Below are 20,885 nucleotides of genomic sequence, written 5' to 3'. Positions count from 1 at the left end.
TTGGATGCCTGAACCATGGTTATTCTATTTTTATTTTTTTAAATGCATTATTTCATTTAATCGTTAAAGCAGATATACGATGTATGTTTAATAGGCCATAAACAGACTGTTTTGATTAGCCTAAAGTTCAAGTTAAATCATGTGTATGCCAGAATGACATCCCCCTACCTCAATATGTGAAAATTTCCTCCGTCATTTTCCCCTTTTGATTGCAAATCTTTCTATAGAAAGCATTGATGATCAAAATATTTGTCCCTCGATGCCAGGGTGGTAGTTGCCTGCCCTGGTTATCCTGTCCCTCAGTGCTAGGCCTACTTTTGTGCGTACACACATTTGCCTAGTTGTCCACATTGGGGGGAAAACTGACAGTAAACAAGCTCAGAGCTAGATTAATGGGGAAGCATTTTATAGGCTATACATTTTATCAATTATACTGAATTGTCTCATAAACATTGTACATGTGCTTCTAGCAATAGCCTTAAAACAAGCAGTGATACATGTCATGATTAGTTATACTCTGTGACAACTTTACTAGAGAATTTTCTTTCCATTTTGATAGGGAGACAAACATTTGGTAAACAGTTTTATGAGGTCATTAGGGTTTCTATTATAATTCTTTAATTTCTTACCGAGTTCAGCTGTATGATCTGAAAGTTATCAGAAACCTATACTTGTCCAAAAGTCCTTTCTATGAATTGTCTTGAAGATGAAGCATTTTTGCAAAAGCATCAGAGTGAAACAATAACTCTCCATGGATGAAAAAAGACTTAAAAAGGCACAGGTAAAGATCTGATTAAAATGCAATTGGACAAACTTAACCAAGTTGATAAACAACATTTTAAGATAATAGCTAAAACTGACTGATAACATAATATCAGGACATATTCAAATTTTAGGAACTTCATATAATTTCTAGAACACTTATACTAATGACATTTATCCATACAGTATAACCTAAGAATGTTTATCACCACTCATTTGCCAATGCTTCTCATGTAATTTAATATACCAAATAATTCTAATTAGTTTAATATTTCTCACTGAGATGCTTTACAGGCCCTTTGAAACATCCCAACATCAGCCAGAGAAAGAAACCTATGAAGCTTACAATCTGTTATCAAAAGCAGCTCAATATTGCAGGAAAACTTTGTTCTCTTAACAGAGAAAATCAAACTCCAGTTTGTACCAGCCTACTTTTAGTAACAAAATTTATTTACTTAATTAAATTGAATCTAATCTTAGCCAGTGTTGGCCAGGAACAAAACTCTTTTCTCAAGGTTCCTTTTCCACAAACATTCTATCACTTTCTGTATCCATATTAGTTTGTCCCTTATTTTCTTTCTCATCCAGAAACAACCAGCTCTAGAATAAAATTACTTTTTTTCACTTAACAAAATATTTCCATTCTTTATACCTTCTCTCATTGACAACATATATACTACTTTCTTTACATATTGTAAAGCTTCCCTTACTATCCTTAGTAGTTTAATTGCATATATATTGTAATTTTTAAGCTTTAAAAACCTTATTCTCTAGCAAAAACCAAGAAGCAAGCAATTGTGAACTGTTTCTTACATCAGCATTTCCTGACTGGCACATTTAATGAAAACATTCCATAACCTTTAAAAACATACATTTTCTCATAGCATAATTTCTTTCTTTTAACATGGTCCAAGACGTTTGTCTAATAAACATACGTTTTTAGGCTTTTCTCTCATAAGAAGATAGGCAAACTTAGACTTGCCTAGCAATCAATATTCCAGTATTTTATCTTAATTAAAAATGATCTAGGGGGCTTCCCTGGTGGCGCAGTGGTTGAGAATCTGCCTGCCAATGCAGGGGACACGGGTTCGAGCCCTGGTCTGGGAAGATCCCACATGCCGCGGAGCAACTAGGCCCGTGAGCCACAATTACTGAGCCTGCGCGTCTGGAGCCTGTGCTCCACAACGAGAGAGGCCGCGATAGTGAGAGGCCCGCACACCGCGATGAAGAGTGGCCCCCGCTTGCCGCAACTAGAGAAAGCCCTCACACAGAAACGAAGACCCAATACAGCCATAAATAAATAAATAAAATTTTTAAAAAAATGATCTAAACATTCAATGAATTCTCATCATTTACCTTAATTTAGTAAAATTCTAAAATTTCAAGTTACCAACCTCTGGAGAAATTAAAGCATAATTATTCCTAAAGAGTTCACCTAAAAGCTTCTATCCCATTTATCTCTATTTCAGTGCTTATGAAAATATCATCATACCAAGTTAATTTGTTTTGCTGACAAATTTTACAGCAGATATCATATGAACTTATTTGGCTTCTATTAAATCTAGGTATGATAAAAGTATTATATTTAATATTGATGACTGTAAAGACATTTCTGTATTAATTAAACCAACAAACTGTAACTTTAATGCCAGATATTAATTTAATATTGAATATTCCCCAAATCACGTGAGAGTTTCTGTTGTATTTCTGAGAATTTATATAAGCACTTAATTTCCTTTAAGCAAATTAAATAGAGCTCATTCATAGGTTCATTTTTACATGAAGACAGAATCAGAGATCTCATAGCTTTATTTTAAAACTTAGTCATGAATCAGACATTATAAAACTCATTAGTTTATAAATAACAGTTGGAGTAAGTTTACTCACTTGAATTTTAAGCCTCTTTTCCCTTTTTTCCTTTCAGTTTCAGGTTCTACTGATTAACCCAAGGCTGTAGTCTCAGGCATTGTGGACTGTGTTTGCATTCCAAGGACATGATAAGAGTTATAACTTAAAGCTTTCTCCTAGGAATACTTTTGTTCTCGCAGGATCAGAATTTTGAAAAAATATTTTATCAAGCCAGTTTTCTCTGAGTAAAAAAAGAACCAGTTTTGGAATTTTTCTCAAGTCTAAAGAATATTGTGGCCACACAGTGTTGGAAAAATCATTTTCTTTCTATCTCTTTGTAGGAGCATAACTAAAGCTCTCCCAGTTTTGCAAAATACATCCCAGGGTACTACGAGATGGAACAGAGCTCTGATTCCTGCCCCCCCCCGCTTTTTCTCATTTTGCAGATATTTCCAGAAACACATCAGAACCAGGCAGAGTGTTATCTGGTGGCCTTTCAGGGTTGTAGTTCCCTAGCATGAGAATGGAAAGTTTCTTATTTGGAATTCCAGACAGGGGTGCAGATCAGCCTTGGTCTAACAGGGAGTTTTCCAATTACCACTCAGGCAGTGCTGGATGGCTGAGGGACTCCTCGACCCAGAAGGGGAAATCCAATTAAAGTGGCATTCCACTTAAAACCAGATGACCAAGTTTTACGTCTCCCCTCCACACAGCCCCTGCCAAAAGGAAAATTCCAAGCAAGGCAACCCAGTAGGGAAGAATACCCTGGTGTAGTCACATAGGACATTCTGCCACTTACCAGAGAGGTCTCACAGACCAGACTAGATCAGGACCAGAGCCTAGTTTCCTTCACCATGGAATCAAAACTGCCATGGGCCAGCAATGTCCAGTCAGTGCAAGCACTTGGGGCTGCTCCTGAGAAAAAAGTGCTCAGGCAGCTGCTGGACAGGATCCATGAGCTGCCAATGGCCAGGGGCCAGTGTGCCATTGGCAAGATGCCCACTTGGGATGGAAGGCCCACCTGGGCCACCAAAATTGTTTTCCAGCCAAATTTGGGTCCGCTCGCCCAACATGCAGCAAAGCCAACCTACTGACACTAGGTTGTGGTGAAGGAAAGTACAGCATTTATTGCAAGGCACCCAACATGGGGCCAAGCAAGGAGAATGGGCAGCTCGTGACCAAAAGACCCAAACTCCCTGATGTCCTTCAGCCAAGGGTTTTTAAAGGCAAGGTGAGGGAGAGGGTCATGGGTGCCATATCAGCCTGTGGACATTTGTCTGATTGGTGGGTGGTGAGGTAACAGGGTGGTATTTCAGCAGTTAACATCATCAACCTTCTGATTCTAACCACTCTAGGGGTCTATGTGCTTGTGGTCAATATGCAGTTAACTTCTCCACCTGGTGAGGGTTTAGTATCTGCAAAACAACTCAGGATATAGTTTAGGATATTACCTATAGCCCTTGAGGAGGAACTAAAGCTCCTTGAGTTCGTTTAATGGCTAAATTATCATTACTTTGACTTGCTTGACTGTTTTCATTTGTTTCTGCATTTTCTCACTTCTCTGATTAAATTTGCTCTTTGGAAATTGGGGAAGCCCTAGGAGGCTAAAGCTTTTCTACAAACAAGAGGCAGGGGACATAGGAGGGTGGGGTCTGTCACCACAAAGGCCCTGCAGGGTCCTGCTTGGTTTCAAGCACTTTTCCGTATCAGGTACTGTGCAAAGCACCCTCAGCCACAACTCTGATACTCAACTCTAAGCAGGTGCTGTGCATACCCTCTTTTACATCTGAAAAACAGGAATAGCAAAGTGGTCATTTGCCCAAGGTCAAACCACTAGCCCAGAATCACACCTGAGGTCATCACTTCCGATGCTGTGCTCATGACCCTGCTGTGTTTCCACCTGCTTTTCCCACCAAGGGCTATGATTCTGAATCCAGTCCTCACGTTACCAAGCACTCAGTGAATGCCCAGGGCTGTGTGTGCAAAGTAAACATCTCATCTTGGCTCCTGGTCAAATACATGTGTGAATAGTTCAAAAAAATCCAAAGCAATATAAATGTCTAGGAATTTGTAGTAAGCTGTGAGCTGGTATCAGTCAAGAACACCTTCATGGAAGTAGATTTCAAGGTGGGTTCAGAGGAGGGAGGGGACCCAATATGCCCCAAAGTGTGGTCTGATGACACCTGGATCAGAATCATCTGGGCCAATGCCTAGACCTTGGTTTTGATTCCAGTGAGAGTGGGCATAGAGGGAACTTACCTCAACATAATAAACGCCATATACAACAAACCCAGAGCTAACATCATTCTCAACAGTGCAAAGCTGAAAGCATTCCCTCCAAGATCAGGAATAAGACAAGGATGTCCACTGTTGCAACTTTTATTCAACATACTGGTGGAAGTCCTAGCCACAGCAGCCAGAGAAGAAAAAGAAATAAAAAGGATCCAAACTGGAAAAGAAGTAAAACAGTCACTGTTTGCAGATGACATGATACTATACACAGAAAATCCTAAAGATGCTACCAGAAAACTACTAGAGCTCATCAATGAATTCAGTAAAGTTGCAGGATACAAAATTAATACACAGAAATCTCTTGCATTCCTACATACTAACAGCAAAAGATCAGAAAGAGAAATTAAGGAAACAATCCCATTTACCATCGCATCAAAAAGAATAAAACAGCAATAGGGACTTCCCTGGTGGTCCAGTGGTAAACAATCCACCTTACAATGCAGGGGACTTGGGTTCCATCCCTGGTCGGGGAAATTGGATCCCACATGCCACAGGGCAACTAAGCCCGCATGCCACAACTACTGAGCTTGCGCGCCTCAACTAGAGCCTGCATGCCGCAAACTACAGAGCCCACACGTTCTGGAGCCTGCACACCACAACTAGAGAAGAGAAAACCCACATGCCACAACTAGAGAGAAGCCCGCGCACCACAATGAAGAGCCCGCGTGCCGCAATGAAAGATCCCGTATGCCTCAATGAAGATCCCACATGCCACAACGAAGACCCAATTCAGCCAAAAATAAAAATAAATAAATAATAAATAGATCTTTAAAATATATATATAAAAATAGGAGTAAACATACCTGAGGAGACAAAAGACCTTTACTCTGAAAACTGTAAGATGCTGATGAAAGAAATCGAAGATCACAAACATAGATGGAAAGATATACCATGTTCTTGATTGGAAGAATCAATATTGTCAAAATGACTATACTACCCAAAGCAATCTACAGATTCAGTGCAATCCCTATCAAATTACCAATGGCGGACTTCCCTGGTAGTCCAGTGGTTAAGACTCCACACTTCCAATGCAGGGGCCACAGGTTTGATCCCTTGTCAGGGAACTAAGATCCCACATGCTGTCTGGCATGGCCAGAAAAAAAATTACCAATGGCATTTTTCTCAGAACTAGAACAAAAAATTTTTTAATTTGTATGGAAACACAAAAGACCCCGAATAGCCAAAGCAATCCTGAGAAAGAAAAATGGAGCTGGAGGAATCAGGCTCCCTGACTTCAGACTATACTACAAAGCTACAGTCATCAAAACAGTATGGTACTGGTGCAAAAACAGAAATATAGATCAATGGAACAGGATAGAAAGCCCAAAAATAAACCTATGCACCTACGGTCAATTTATCTATGACACAGGAGGCAAGAACATACAGTGGAGAAAAGACAGTCTCTTCAATAAATGGTGCTGGGAAAACTGAACAGCTACATGTAAAAGAATGAAATTAGAACACTCTCTAACACCATATACAAAAATAAACTCAGAATGGATCAAAGACCTAAATGTAAGGCTGGACACTATAAAACTCCTAGAGGAAAACATAGGCAGAACACTCTCTGACATATTGCAGCAATGTCTTCTTTGATCCACCTTGTAGAAGTAATGAAAATAAAAACAAAAATAAACAAATGGGACCTAATTAAACTTAAAAGCTTTTGCACAGCATAAACAAAATGAAAAGACAACCCACAGAATGGGGTTGCCAACCCCATTTGCCAACAAAGTGACCAACAAAGTATTAATCTCCAAAATATACAAACAGCTCATGCAGCTCTATATCAAAAAAAACAAAAAAAAACAAACAACCCGATCACAAAATGGGCAGAAGATCTAAATAGACATTTCTCCAAAGAAGACAAAGAAATGGCCAAAAAACATATAAAAAGACATCAACATCACTAATTATCAGAGGAATGCAAATCAAAACTACAATGAGGTATCACTTCGGTCAGAATGGCCACCATCAAAAAGTCTACAAACAGTAAATGCTAGAGAGGGTGTGGAGAAAGGGAACCCTCGTACACTGTTGTGGGGAATGTGAATTGGTACTACCAATATGGAGAACAGTATGGAGCTTCCTTAAACTAAAAATAGAGCTACCATATGATCCAACGATCCCAGTCCTGGGCATATATCCGGAGAAAATCATAATTCGAAAAGATGCATGCACCCCAATGTTCACTGCAGCACTATTTACAATGGCCAAGACATGGATGCAACCTAAATGTCCATCGACAGAGGAATGGATAAAGAAGATGTGGTACATATATATGATGGAATTTTACTCTGCCATAAAAAAGAATGAAATAATGCCATTTGCAGCAACATGGATGGACCTATAGATTATCACACTAAGTGAAGTAAGTCAGAGAAAGACAAATATCATATGATAGCACTCATATGTGGAATCTAATTTTTTTAAATGATACAAATGAACTTATTTACAAAACAAACAGACTTTCACATATCGGAAACAAACTTATGGTTACCAAAGAGGAAACGTGGTGGAGAGGGATAAATCACACTGCTGTATGTAAGACAGATAACCAACAAGGGCCTACTGTATAGCGCAGGGAACTCTACTCAATATTCTGTGAAAACCTATTTGAGAAAACAATCTGAAAAAGAATGAATATATGTATAACTAAATCACTTTGCTGTACACCTGAAACTAACACAACACTGTAAATCAACTATACTCCAATAAAATTAAAAAATAAAAAACAAAACAAAAAGTAATGAGAAATTGCTCTAGCTTTTTAATCAAGGGGAGTTACGACAGGATTATTTTTGAGTAATCTGACAAGAAGTGGAACAGAAGGAAAGAGAGACCAGTTCAAAGGTGAGTGTACTTAGTACATGGTGAAGTATCAGTTAATAATAAACATTTAGTGCCACACAGGTTTCTATGGGTCAGGAGGTGGGGTGCAGCTCTAGCTGGGTGGCTCCAGCCTGGGTCTCTAATGCGGGTGCACTTAGTTGAAGGCTTCACTGGGGCCAGAGGATCTGCTTCCGGGACAGCTCCTCCCATGTCCGCACAACCTGGCATCCAGCTTGCCCCAAAGCACATCTTTCATGATCGGCCTGGGAAGCCACACCCATGATGGGGTATTCTGCAGTATTTCATTGACCCCACAGGTCAGCCCTTTCTATGGAGGAGGCCACATGTGGGTGTGGTCAGCAGGAGGCAGCCAGCCACCCCACGCAATAAGCACCTAAACCAGACAGGGACAGTGAAATGAGAAGGCAGAGAATTGATGAGACCTTTTAGAGCAATATTTGGTTTCCAAATGGCTACAGAGAATGAGCAGGGGGAAGACGTCTCAAATACCTCAGGTTTTGTACTTGGGAAATGGAAGGAGCACTGATTAGAAAGCGGGGAGAGGAAAGCAGTTCGGTGGAAGGGACCAAATTTAGTTTTATTTATGTTGACTGAGAGATGCAGTGGAATTTCTAAGAAAGGGGTTGGCTTTACAGAAACTTTTTCTGTAAAGGGCCAGACGGTAAATATTTCAGCCTTCGTGGGCCTCTTAGGTCTATGTCACGTACGCTCCTGTGTGGAGGGGTTTATTTACAACCCTTTAAAGATACAAAAACCATTCCCACCTCATGGGCTGTGGTTTGCCAACTCCTGCCCTAAGCAAACTGTCCTATAACAGCTGAAAACACAAGCATAGAACGTGATGAGAAGTCAAGGCCAGAAATCCAATTCACTACTGAGTCAGTGTCCATTCATTTCTTACTGCCTGCCTCTTTCACTGTTGATAGTTAACTCTTACTAGTGATTATAAAAGTTTTTTTAAAAAACAAAAATACCATTGTTAAAAAAAAGTATGTTCCATCTGTGAAGCCCAGTGTTCCCAATTCCAGCCCCACCAGTGGTCCCCTTGAGGGACTCTGCAGCCCAGCGACAGGCCAGCACAGGCAGAAACGGCGCTGTGGACCGGGAGCCATGAGGCCTTCACCTCGCTTTCTGGTTGGATACTTTGAGGTAGGTCCCAGTGTCCACACTTTACAGACAGGAACAAAGCTCAGGGGTCACGTGGTCTGCCCGGTTCACTCCCACACGCCTTTAGCCCCACGATGGGCTGGCAAAGTGCTCTCTCCCTAGCCGCCAGAGTCACCAGAATGACCCTGCCTCTCCTTTGGATACTGAAGTTGTAACAGAACCTGTGAAAATCTGTTCTTAATATATGGGCATTCACTAAGGCCTAGCCATAAGTAGAGGTCTGCTAGGGAAGACTACTCTGGAAGAAAATGGAACTCGTAACAGACACCCAGCAGGTAACTCCTACATCGAAGCACCCCGTTCCTTAACATGAGGACAGAAATGCTGGCGCAAACAGTCACCCACTCTTACGAAGCCAAAAGACACTGGCTCAAATCAGAGACACTTGCAACAGTTGGTTCTAATGCCAAATGGGCAGAAGACTCTTCAAAGGATATTCAGCACCATCGCTTTTCCTACAAGAAGAGAAGCCTCTGATCCCAGAGCCCCTGGCACTGCTTCTACAGTAATGGCGAGGCGGGGCCACCCAACCAGGAGGCTGGCGCCTACACAGACCACAGGATGGCCTGGGGCCCAGCTTCCAGAAAATATTCTCGGTTTCTCCTGAACATCAGCCCAGTAACTTCTGGTTTATCTGCATACTTGACACAGTAACTAGTGCATTTCAACTTTTATTCCTACCAGACTTCAGGGCCACAATAACAGGGATGTAACACAGGAAACTGAGGAAAGGCAGCAGAATTCTGGATTTATTTCTATGCTTTTGGCAAAAAAATAAACCTTACGCAAGTAATACATTATCAAAACAAACACCTCCTCCTGATACTCATTTCTCTAAAACACTAAACTGGTTGGTTTGGTTAAACATAAAAATGTATCCCATTTCATGTTCAGAAACTAAAATGAAATAAGGATGCTTTCTTTATGTTACTATATACGTATAATTAAAAACACATGTCCGTAAATAAATCTAAGGTCTGTGGTCAGTGGGAGATAATGATGTCTGACAAACAAATGAAATGATGTTTGTAGAACATGAGACTTGAGTATGGGCAGGTCGGCGGAGGCTGGGCAGAGGCCACGCCCAGCCCCCCGACGGAGCACAGGGCTCCTGGGCCACTGAGCGCCAGGCCTGGTCTGAGCAGCCACAGCCGGACCTGGCAGGAGCCCCGAGGCTGACGGCCTGGAATGTGTCATGTTAACAAGCTCCAAGACCAACCTCAGGCTCTCACGTTTAAAACCTGCTCCCGCCCTCTGACAGGTCATCCTTCCTGAGAATCCGAGGCAAATATCCACGTCTCCAACCACAGCAAACCTGCGGATCAGCACCCACAAGAACTTTCCATTTGAATGTGGGAGGTTACGGAGTGTGAGAAAGCCATTCCTTTTTCACCCTGATACCTTGGTTTCTAGGGAAGGGATATCAGAAGTTTAACTTCTTAAACAAAAAATCTTTCCACCAAAAAAAGGTAAATGTGAACAACAGGCCCGAATGTAGCAAATTCAGCCCCTTTCCAGAGTCCTTCTCCTCAGTGTCCCCAGGCACGCATGCAGTAACCACGAATGTTCCCTTGGACACACATGTAGAGCGTGTGTGTGCAGCCCCGGCTGTCAACTTGCTGCCCGGACTCTGTGTCTCCTGTCCTGGGTGCAGGGAACCACAAGGCCACGTGCCAGTGGTGCTTCAAGCCCTGGCGCAGGCGGGGGCTGCCAGCCCCTCCAGCTCTGAGTTCAGGCAGCCGATAACCCACTCCAAGGCCTTGTGACCTGGCTGAGAGAATAGCAGTGAGGACCCTCCCGGGGAAGAAGGCCTCGGTCAGGTCCCACCGCGCTCATGTTCTCCAGCCTCCTGCCTAGGTCATCTCAGGAGAGGGGGCCGCCCCTGGATGCCAGGGGTACCTTCTGAAGGTCAGTGCAACAGCAGTGTTGACAGATACTCATTAAGAAACGCTAGCAGAGAGTATTTCTCAAATTAGAAATCAAGGTTAAGTTTCACACGGCCATCCGCACTCAGCTTCGTGTATTCTGTCAGACAACATTTGCTACTGTACTAATGGTGAATTCCAAATACAAATAAATATTGAATCCACTTCCAGACCAAACTGAAAGTTACAAAGCCAAACACTTTTGCACTAAACAAATTTTGAAGATAATCACTACTGCTTTCTTAATGACTAACACCCCCCAAGAAAAAAATGTATTGATAATGGAAAACATAGGAGAATAAAAACCCAGCACATGCATGTGCTTATTTTTACCCAACTTCAGTCTACTAGAAAATTGAAGAGTCCAAATAACTGACATTTACAACTGTCCTTGCCCTAAAAATGCAGTCTTCCTCCAAAACTACACAGGGGACTTCTGAACACCATAGCCATTGTAGAAGGCTCACAAGAATCCACCCTTTCTGGCACTTTTATCCCTGCTTCAAAAATGTGGTTTGCACAGACTCACAGATACAGAAAACAAACTAGAGGTTACCAGTGGGGAGAGGGAAGGGAGAGGGGCATGATAGGGGTGGGGGATTAAGAGGAACAATCTACTACGTATAAAATAGAGAAGCAATAAGGATACATTGTACAGCATAGGGAATATAGTCAATATTTTATAATAACTATAAATGGAATATAACCATTAAAAATTGTGAATCACTATGTAGTACATCTGAAACTTATATAAAATACTGTAAATCAACTATACTGCAATAAAAATGTATGTGTATATATATATTTTTAAAAACCATGGTTTCCCAAATGACAAATATTCATGTCTCCCTCTAGAACAGAACTCCCTACATGACAAGTTTAGACCATTACCTCTATGAGATTATACAGTTACCTAGAGGTCATGGAACAAGAGGTTCACTGCAGAAAAGGGTCACCCAGTGTAGAGAGCAATGCTTCGCGCTGAGTGTGTCAGAGTAAAGCCCCCAACACAGATGGACACAGAGGAAAGCTCCCTTCACACTCATCTCTATAGACAGGAGGGAAGTAAGGACAGGATGCCATAATGAACAAGAAAGATTTAGAAATCTAGAATACAGCTTGCCAAGATAAAAACTAGTGAAAAAGTTGGAAGGTTTGTCAATTTTATTAATCTTTTCAACAAAACAACACTGGTTTCAATAATTCTGTTATTTTCCTATTCTCTATTTCCTACTCAGCTTACAAGTATTTTGTTAAGGATTTTTGCATCAATATTCATAAAGGATATCAGTCTGTAGTTTTATTTTCTGGGGGTGTCTTTGCCTAATTTTAGTATCAGACTAATACCGGTCTCTCAGAATGTTAGGATGTATTCCCTCCTCTGTTTTTTTGGAAGAGTTTGTGAAGGATTGGTGTTAATTCTTCTTTAATGTTTGGATTTTTCTTTGTTGGGAGGTTTTTAATTACTGATTCAATCTCTACCTGTAACAGGCCTGTTGAGATTTTCTGTTTCTTCCTGAATCAGTTTTGGTAAGTTGTATGTTTCCAGAAATTTGTCCATCTCACTTAGGTTATCTAATTTGTTCTGGTATAATCGTTCATAGTACAGGCATAACTTGGAGATATGGCAGGTTCAATTCCAGACCATGAAAATAAAGTGAATATCACAATAAAGCGAGTCACAAGAAATATTTGGTTTCCCAGTGCATATAAAAGTTATGTTTATGCTATACTGTAGTATATTAAGTATGCAATACCATTATGTCTAAAAATATATATACATAACTTTAATTTAAAAATACTTTATTGCTAAAAAATGCTAATTATCTGAGCCTTCAGCATGTTGTAGTAGTGACATCAAAGATCACTGATAACAGATCCCCGTAACAAATATAATAATAATGAAAAAGTTTGAAATATTCCAAGAATTACCAAACCATGACACAGAGACATGATGTGAGCAAATGCTATTGGAAAAATGGTGCCAACAGACTTGCTTGAGGCAGAGGTGCCATAAACCTTCAATTTGTAAAAAAAAAAAAACGCAGTATCTGCAAAGTGCAGTAAAGTGAAATGCAATAAAATGAGGTATGCCTGTATTTTCTTATATCCTTTTACTTCTGTAAGGTCTGTAGTAATGCCCCCGCTTTCAATTCTGATTTTTTTATTTTGAATCCTCTTTTGTTCTTGGTCAGTCTAACTAAAGGTTTGTCAATTTTGTTAATCTTTTCAAAACAACTTTTGGTTTCAATAATTCTATAATTTTCCTAGTTTCTATTTTATCTCCTCTCTAATCTTTATCATTTCTTTCCTTCTGCAAGCCATGGATTTAGCTGCTTCTTCATTTTCTAGGTCCTTAAAGTCAGGTTAATGATTTGACAGCTTTCCTCTTTTTTTAACATATGTGTTTGTAACTATGAATTTCCATCTGAGCACTGCTCTCACTGCATAAGTTTTAATATGTTGTTTTCATTTTCATTCATCCCATTTTATGATTTCACTTATAATTTCTTCTTTGACTCACTGGTTGTTAGATGTACGTTTTTTAAATTCCACATTTGTGAATTTTCCAGTTTTCCTTATGCTACTGATTTCTAACTTCATTTCATTGTGATCACAAAAGATACTATGATTTCAGTCTTCTTAAATTTACTGACACTTGGTTTATGGTCTATCCTGGAGAATATTCCATGTGCTCTTGAGAAAAATGTGTATTCTGCTGTTATTGGGTGAAGTGTTCTATATGTGTGTTAGGTCAAGTTGGTTTACAGCGTACTTCAAATCCTCCATTTATTTACTGATCTTCTGTCTATCCAATAATGGACATTCTATCCATTATTGAAAGTGGACTATTGAAGTCTCTATCATTATAGAATTGTCTATTTCTCTCTTCTGCTAATGTTTGCTGCATATATTTGGGGGTTCTGTAGCGTGGTATGTATATATCTTTCTTTGCCTTTTGTAACAATTTTTGCCTTAAAGTCTGTTTTTTCTGATATTAGTGTGGCCACCCAGCTCAGCTCTCTTTTAGTTACCATTTTCATGGAATATCTTTCTCCGTCCTTTCACATTCAACCTATTTACCTCTTTGGCTTTAAAGTGAGTCTTTTATAGGCAGCATATATAGTAGGATCATGTTTTTTCATCCATCCTGCCAATCTCTGTCTTTTAATTGGTAAACTTAATCCATTTACCTTTAAAGTAAATGTTAAAGATGTACTAACTTCTTACATTTTGCTATTTGTTTTCTATAAATTTCACAACTTTTGTTCCTGAATTCTTTCTTCACTGCCTCCTATTATGTTTGATTTTCTTCTAGTATAACATTTTAATTCCCCCTTTGTTTTATTTTTTATATAGTTTTTAGTTATTTTCTTACTGGGTATCCTGGTAATTATAATTATCATCTTAAATTCATAAAAATCTAGTTTGAATTGATACCAGTTTTAGCTTCAATAGTGTATTAGTCAGGGTTCTCCAGAGAAACAGAACCAATAAAATGTGTGTGTGTGTGTGTGTATGTGTGTGTATATATACACACATACACACACACACACACACACATACACACAGGGATTTATTTTAAGGAATTGGCTGCTCTACTTTTGGAGGCTGCAAAGTCCAAAATCTGCAGGGTGGGTTAATCAAGATTCATTCAGCGCCCCACTTGTTGGTTTAGGTATTTGACTAGAATCCAGAGTTCTACAAAAGTTGATTCTGTCATATTTTTTTCTTGCCAGTTTACTGATTGTTTCAATGGGAGGACTGTTTATTGATTTGTTTCAGAGGTGGGAGCACCCACCTCTACCATTTTCCATGAAGTCACTATTTATGTATTTTTTTACCCTTTAATTTTGAAATTAACATAGACTCACTGGAAGCTGCAAAGCTGCCTGCATTACATCCCTCAGTAACGTTTTACATAATTGTAGCGCAGCATCAAAAACAGGAATTTAACACACACAGTGCAGCACAGAGAGATTTAAAAAGATCACTTCAAACAAAGCTTAGCTGTATGAAATTTCACATCAGGGACAAAGAGATCCTGAAAGTTTTCAGAGAGGAAAAAAAAGCCACATACAGAGGCTCAGGAATTGGAGTGGAAAACGATGGAGCAGAGCCTTCAAAATTCTGAAAGTATTTTTATCTACAGCTGTATGTCCAACCAAGCTTTGAGTGAAGAGTGGAAACAGAAGGGACATTTTCAGATGTGCCAAATCTTAGAAGCTACTATGGGGCGTCCTTCCCCATCCTGTGGTAAGAAACAGAGAGAGGAAGGCAGGGAGGCCAGGAGACAAGGGCTCCAGGAGGGGAGACGAGCCGAGGAAATGGCCAGGAGGGATGACAGCCACACAGCTGCTGGTCAGAGAGCAAGACTGGCCTCCAGGAAGTGCAGCGCCAGAGAAATGAGAAAGGGGTGTGCTACCTACAGGGTCTGACCTTGGAAAAGGATGTCACAAGGTGCTGCAGAGAGCAGGTGAAGAGGTGAAGAGTGTGGGGGACTCAGCCAGCGACTTCTAAAAATAAGATTAAACAGATGAAGAGGATAAGACAGTTACTACCTTCAAGGAGAAAAATGCTACATAAGAAAGAAAATGTAGGGGCTTCCCTGGTGGCGCAGCAGTTGAGAATCTGCCTGCTAATGCAGGGGACACGGGTTCGAGCCCTGGTCTGGGAAGATCCCACATGCCGCGGAGCAACTAGGCCCGTGAGCCACAACTACTGAGCCTGTGCGTCTGGAGCCTGTGCTCCGCAACAAGAGAGGCCGCGATAGTGAGAGGCCTGCGCACCGCGATGAAGAGTGGCCCCCGCTTGCCACAACTAGAGAAAGCCCTCGCACAGAAACGAAGACCCAACACAGCCAAAAATAAATAAATAAATAAATAAATTTAAAAAAAAAAAAAAAAAAGAAAGAAAATGTAGGAACTTCCCTGGTGGTCCAGTGGGTAAGAGTCCGTGCTCCCGATGCAGGGGGCCCAGGTTCAATCCCTGGTCAGGGAACTAGATCCCACATGCCGCAACTAAGAAGTCCGCATGCCACAACTAAAGATCCTGTGTGCCGCAGCGAAGATCCCACATGCCGCAAATAAGACCCGGTGCAGCCAAAAGAAAGAAAGAAAGAAAGAAAGAAAATGTAATTACAGTACACTTTTTCACTTGGTAGTAAACAATAGTTATGTATGTTTTAATTATGGAACCAATGTGCTTTTAACAATAAGTGACAATATAGCTACATTGGAGAAATGGGAGAGGGGAAGAAGATTTAAGAGAGAAAATAACCATCTACCACGGCAGGAAGTCAGCAGATAACGTCTAAAATTGTTGAATCAAGAAATAGCAGAATATGCTTATTTATTTAGAAATCTAACAGTAAATGCCAAAACTACCAAAAGAGTCAACAGCCCCCTCAGAAGGGTAGAAAAGTGCTTTGCAGAAGAGGTAAGAGGGATTGTTTTTGTCATAAAACTTTTAACTCTATTTCACCTTACGCTATGTGCATAAAATATTCTCATAAAAATAAAAATGAATTTCATTTCATTTCGGATTGGAAGTACTATTATCAAAGAAAAAGCAGTATCTAAAAAAACCACAGTAGAGTATAGTTCTACCCATCCTTTACGGAGGAGAGCTTCTCTAAAGTTTTTATAATCTGAAACACACTAAAAGAGATACTACATTTTACTTTTGAAAATGAGAAAATTAGAACTCCCAGTGGGAGGTACCTTGACGCTAACAGGACAGCTCAGAGCTTGAAATCACAGCTCTTTTGCTGCGACCTCCTGACAGTGGCTGCGGGTGCCTGCGTGGTGAGGAGCAGCACAGGCTGCGGGCTGGCCGGGGGCCCCGGACGGCGGGACAGTCTAGTTGCAGCCCAAGGGCAGAGCATGCGGCTATCCCGACCAATCCTAACTGTCCCTGTGTCGCCATCGGGGTGGACACCCCGACTCTAGCGTGTGCAGATCCGTGATGGGGGTAAGACAGGGACACACGTCAACTGCCTCTGAGGTGACAACTGGTGGCCAGATGTGTGTGAAGAGACCGGCAGTGAGACTGTGGATCAAGGGCGAGTGAGGGAAATGGGGTGTCCTCTGAAAAGAGACAAGCTCTTTAGTGAGACGCCGAGAGTCGGCAGAAGAGCTGGAGCTGAGGGAGGACAGATAAGGCCCCACAGCCGTCTGAGCAAACCTGGCTCTGGTGGCAGAGCAGGTGCGTGGCTCAGCATGGAGTGGGCAGAGCGGCGGCCCAGCCTCCTCCCAGCAGGTCTGCTCCCCGGGCCTCGCTCCACGGGCGCCACCACCAGCCGGGCCTCCTGCCCTATGTGGTCATGACTGACAAGCCTGGTGGAGGCTGTGGCCCAGCAGCTCCCGCCTCTCCCAACCCAGCCAGAACCGCACTCCAGACTCGCTTCTTCCTTCTTCTCTTCCTTTTCCTGCTTTTTGATGGTATTTTTTTTGGTGAGGCATCTGATTAAAGACTGAGGCAGTTTAGCTCTAGTTTATGAGGAAACAGAATGTGACAGAGTCCACAACTCAAAGTGACAGCATCACATACACACCACACACACTCCACACACACCATCAAACACACACATGCACACGCACAAGCAGGACGCCCACAAGGTGGGCAGGCTCTCTGCATGAGGTCACCCTAGTGGTTCATCCAAGGAAGAAGGTCATGATTCTGGGTTCAAGGTGAAGGTCCTGGCAAACCTAAGCGTCAGTGGCTTAAACAAAATCAGCAGGAAGTTCTTAAAGGAGCCTGAGCCATGGGGCTCACGTCTGTTGACAGAGGCGCTGAGTGTGCACACATGCTACAGACAGACCGACCGACCGTCCGACTGATGGTGGGAAGCAGGGCCCAGAGCAGCACAGCTCGGAAAGCCAAGAGTGAGAGGAGGTTCAAGGCAGGAGTGTAAGGATTCCATGAACAGAGGGAAGCAGGAAACTCTGACGTTACGAAGTACAGAGACGACTGCTGACCACACGAGTGTCAAATCCGCTCTGACACCCCAGCCACTTGGCCTAGGAAACCAAGGAGTGTTTGTGAAGCTCAAGGAGATGCTGCAACGGCTTCGGCCACTAAAAGCGACTGGCCAGTGAGGGTGCACAGCTGGCAGCACGAGGGGAGGAGGGCTGCCTTCTCACCACAGCACTGACGCCCAGGCCTGGGGCACCTTCACAGGAACGTGGGCAGGTATTCCAGTCTTGCCCCCAATGAAAACTGCCCCCATAAGATCAGCCCTTCACACTGTCTGGACCTGCTCGTGAAAGCCTTCCTGCTGAGGACACACCAGTCCTGGGACACATGACCACGTGCTGAGAACAGCTTGAAGGAGAAGCTGAACTGCCCTCAGAGACGAGATAACAAACCTGAACATAAATCCTGCCACGAAACGAGTTGGTGCATTCGGAGGAGGATGAACCCAGTTAGGTTTTTCACTACAGGGCTGGAGACCCCCATGCAGCTGTGTCTTGCAGACCCCCTCCCAGCACGCAGGCCATGCACACGGTGAGTGGGCACCAGATCCTCCCCAGGTTCAAGAATCCTGTAGTTACCACCGCTCAGCACAGGGGCGCTGCAGGCCTCGTTAGCTCAGGGCGCGTTCAGCATTTTCAATTATCCACTCAATAGCAGCCCACCCCTGGAGCAACACAGAAAGATTTCAACGTGGTGTCAGAAGTCCTGCCTGTCTCACCGCAGACAGCAGGCTATGCAGGTCACATAAATGCACAGGGACAGCCCCGCGGCTCTGCAGCAAACGCAGCCAAGACGTTCTGCAGGCAGCTTCTCAGCCCCAGAAATAAGGTGGCACCTGTTCTGCCTGAAATTCCCGCACCAGCTTGAGCTATGCTGAGTCCGCACCCCTCATTAGTGCCGTCACCTACTGAGGGCAGTGATGGGAGCGCGGCCCCTCAGCCTCTTCCGTGAGTCACCCCTAACTTCTGGCTCCTGAACCGCGTGCGGGGCAACCCGCCTCTCCACCTCCATCTCCCCCTCCGGTTCCCCCTCTGGCTTCTCCTCCATCTTCAGGCCGCTGGATGCCCCGGCATCCCCCGAACTTGGCTGGGATGCTGTCGGATGGCAACCACAGCTGGGGCGGCCATGATTCTCCATAGGCCTCCAAAACAGCAACCCCCAAATAAAGTGAAATAAAAGACCTTGATCTGGCCTCACTGACTTTCCCCTGACTTTTCTCATAAAGGGCTGAGGTGACTCTGGCCTCACCCAGTGCCGCCTTCCTCCCAGAATATTCTTCAGCAAACACTCAGGCCTGCCCTAAGCCAGACCCCGGACACACAAAGTGAGTTGGTCAGGTTCTGTCCCCAGGGCTCACAGAGTGGACATGATGCATGCTGCTCTGGGCAGGGGGCCTCCCCGACTTTCTTGAACTGAGCTGAGCTACTGCCGACCTTCCTCAAATCTGGATTTTTCTAAAAATAGGGCAGACTGGCTCTGTATTAGTGACTAGACCAATTAGCCTAAACACAAGCATAAATGGCTCTTGGCCAAGCCGTGACCTGAGCGTGGTAGGAAGGGAAGGACGGCTTAGGTGCCATCCCACTGGTCCCAGAATGAAGAATCTCTTCCGACCAAAAAGAACAAGAGAGAGAAGGGGAGAGGGGAGAGTCGGGGTGGCGGCAGAAGGAGGACGGCAAGGGGAGCTGGGCAAACAGCCAGGCCCTGCTCTGGCACCCAGCACTGCCTGGGATGTGCCTCCCACACACCCAAGCTCTTCATGCCAACCCCACTGGAGAGGAGGCCAGGGCTGACAGCCTCCTGGTCCATCCCTCCGCCACTCCCTCCACAAGGCTCGCTCCCAAATCCCACCAGAGCGAGAGGCAAAGGGAAACTCTGCACACGGAGAGGCTCAGCCAGAGCCACTCAATGCCAATTAAATATGAAACTGCTGAAAATTCCGAATGTCCTGCCTGCCCACGCCAACACCTGTCTTGGATGTGTGGGGTATGTCTTGTTAACTGAGCCCAGATGGTTCGGCTCTTGGAAGGGGTGGCTGCCTTGCTGGCCTGTGCTCCCCCAGGCCTGGAGCCCTCCCCACTTGCCCACGGTCAGTAGGACCCCCGCTCATCTGGCCCCCGAACAGCTAGAGATGGTACCTTCTTTGCGTTGGACGATATCGTGTTGGCCATCAAACTTTCCAGATAGCTGCCGAGGCTGATCCCCTTCACGGTGATGACGGCTTCTTGGGTGAGCACGGTCCTGCAGGAGAGCGAGAAGTGAAGGAGCTGAGCAGCTGGGGGGTGGGGGGCACCCCCGCCCCGCCCCAGCCTTGGAGTTCAATGTCTGCTTACCTTCCTGGGTCCTCTGGGTGGGGTGTGTACACCAGCCTCTCGCTCACCGACACCCAGTTTGTGAGTGTGATCTTAAAACAGGAAACAATGGCTGTAGGTTCTATTTCTCTTGGATTTCTTCCCAGACCATCTGCCCCCCCACCTCCCATCCCTGAATCTGCACTTACTGGAGCCAGAATAGAAGAAACGCCAAGGCCCACCAAGGCCCAGGAGGCACGGCCAAAGTACGGCTCAGGGACACCACGTCCTGGCCACTCCTGGCGACGGTCACCGCCCTCCCTTCACACCCCACCCAAACCTGAGCCGGGCTCATTAGCTGTCATCATTGTATGTGCAATATTTTTATGCCAGGCTCTGTATTTAATAAACATTTTCTTTCATTAATCCTCAGGACAATACTGTGAGGTTTGTTCTTTTTTAGAAAAGGAAAGTGAGGCTCAGAACAGGTTGATCACTGACACCCGCAGCCATACAGCGGTTCCGTGATAACCAGGATGCAGGCATGCGGCTGTCCCGCCCAAAGCCCTTCCTTTCCACTAGACCTCCTACAACAGCAAGAACCGTCCCTCTTTACTGACAACTAAGCTTTCTTGAAGGAGGAAGAGGAATTTTCCAAGTGAAGGAGAAGAGAGAACAATATATAAACTGTCAGTAATGGCTGATGTGGACACACCCACCCGGCTCCCTGTGACTTTGCAGAAGGGCTGCCTTGGCCAAGGAAAGGGGG

At 43.6% G+C, this 20,885-nt stretch overlaps 1 protein-coding gene across 50 annotated transcripts in view; it reads right to left on the bottom strand.

Moving 5' to 3' along the window:
• Nucleotides 1-20,885, bottom strand: part of PRELID3A (PRELI domain containing 3A) — a 109,249-nt gene that overhangs the window by 44,504 nt on the left and 43,860 nt on the right. For 42 of the 50 annotated variants that reach the window (XR_014234296.1, XR_014234297.1, XR_014234298.1 and 39 more), the window contains 2 exons: nt 20,159-20,229; nt 19,964-20,066 (listed from right to left, as the gene is read on the bottom strand). Coding sequence is in view for 43 of the 50 variants with exons in the window: in XM_082354894.1 (XP_082211020.1) it covers nt 19,964-20,066; nt 20,159-20,229 (174 nt within the window). In the remaining 7 variants the exon portion in view is untranslated. The other 8 variants (XM_082354884.1, XM_082354887.1, XM_082354888.1 and 5 more) reach the window with 6 other exon arrangements.

The sequence above is a fragment of the Balaenoptera borealis genome (assembly GCF_965194805.1).
Source record: "Balaenoptera borealis genome assembly, chromosome: 14".
NCBI classification, from domain to species: domain Eukaryota; kingdom Metazoa; phylum Chordata; class Mammalia; order Artiodactyla; family Balaenopteridae; genus Balaenoptera; species Balaenoptera borealis.
This window is presented reverse-complemented; position numbering and strand designations above follow the sequence as displayed.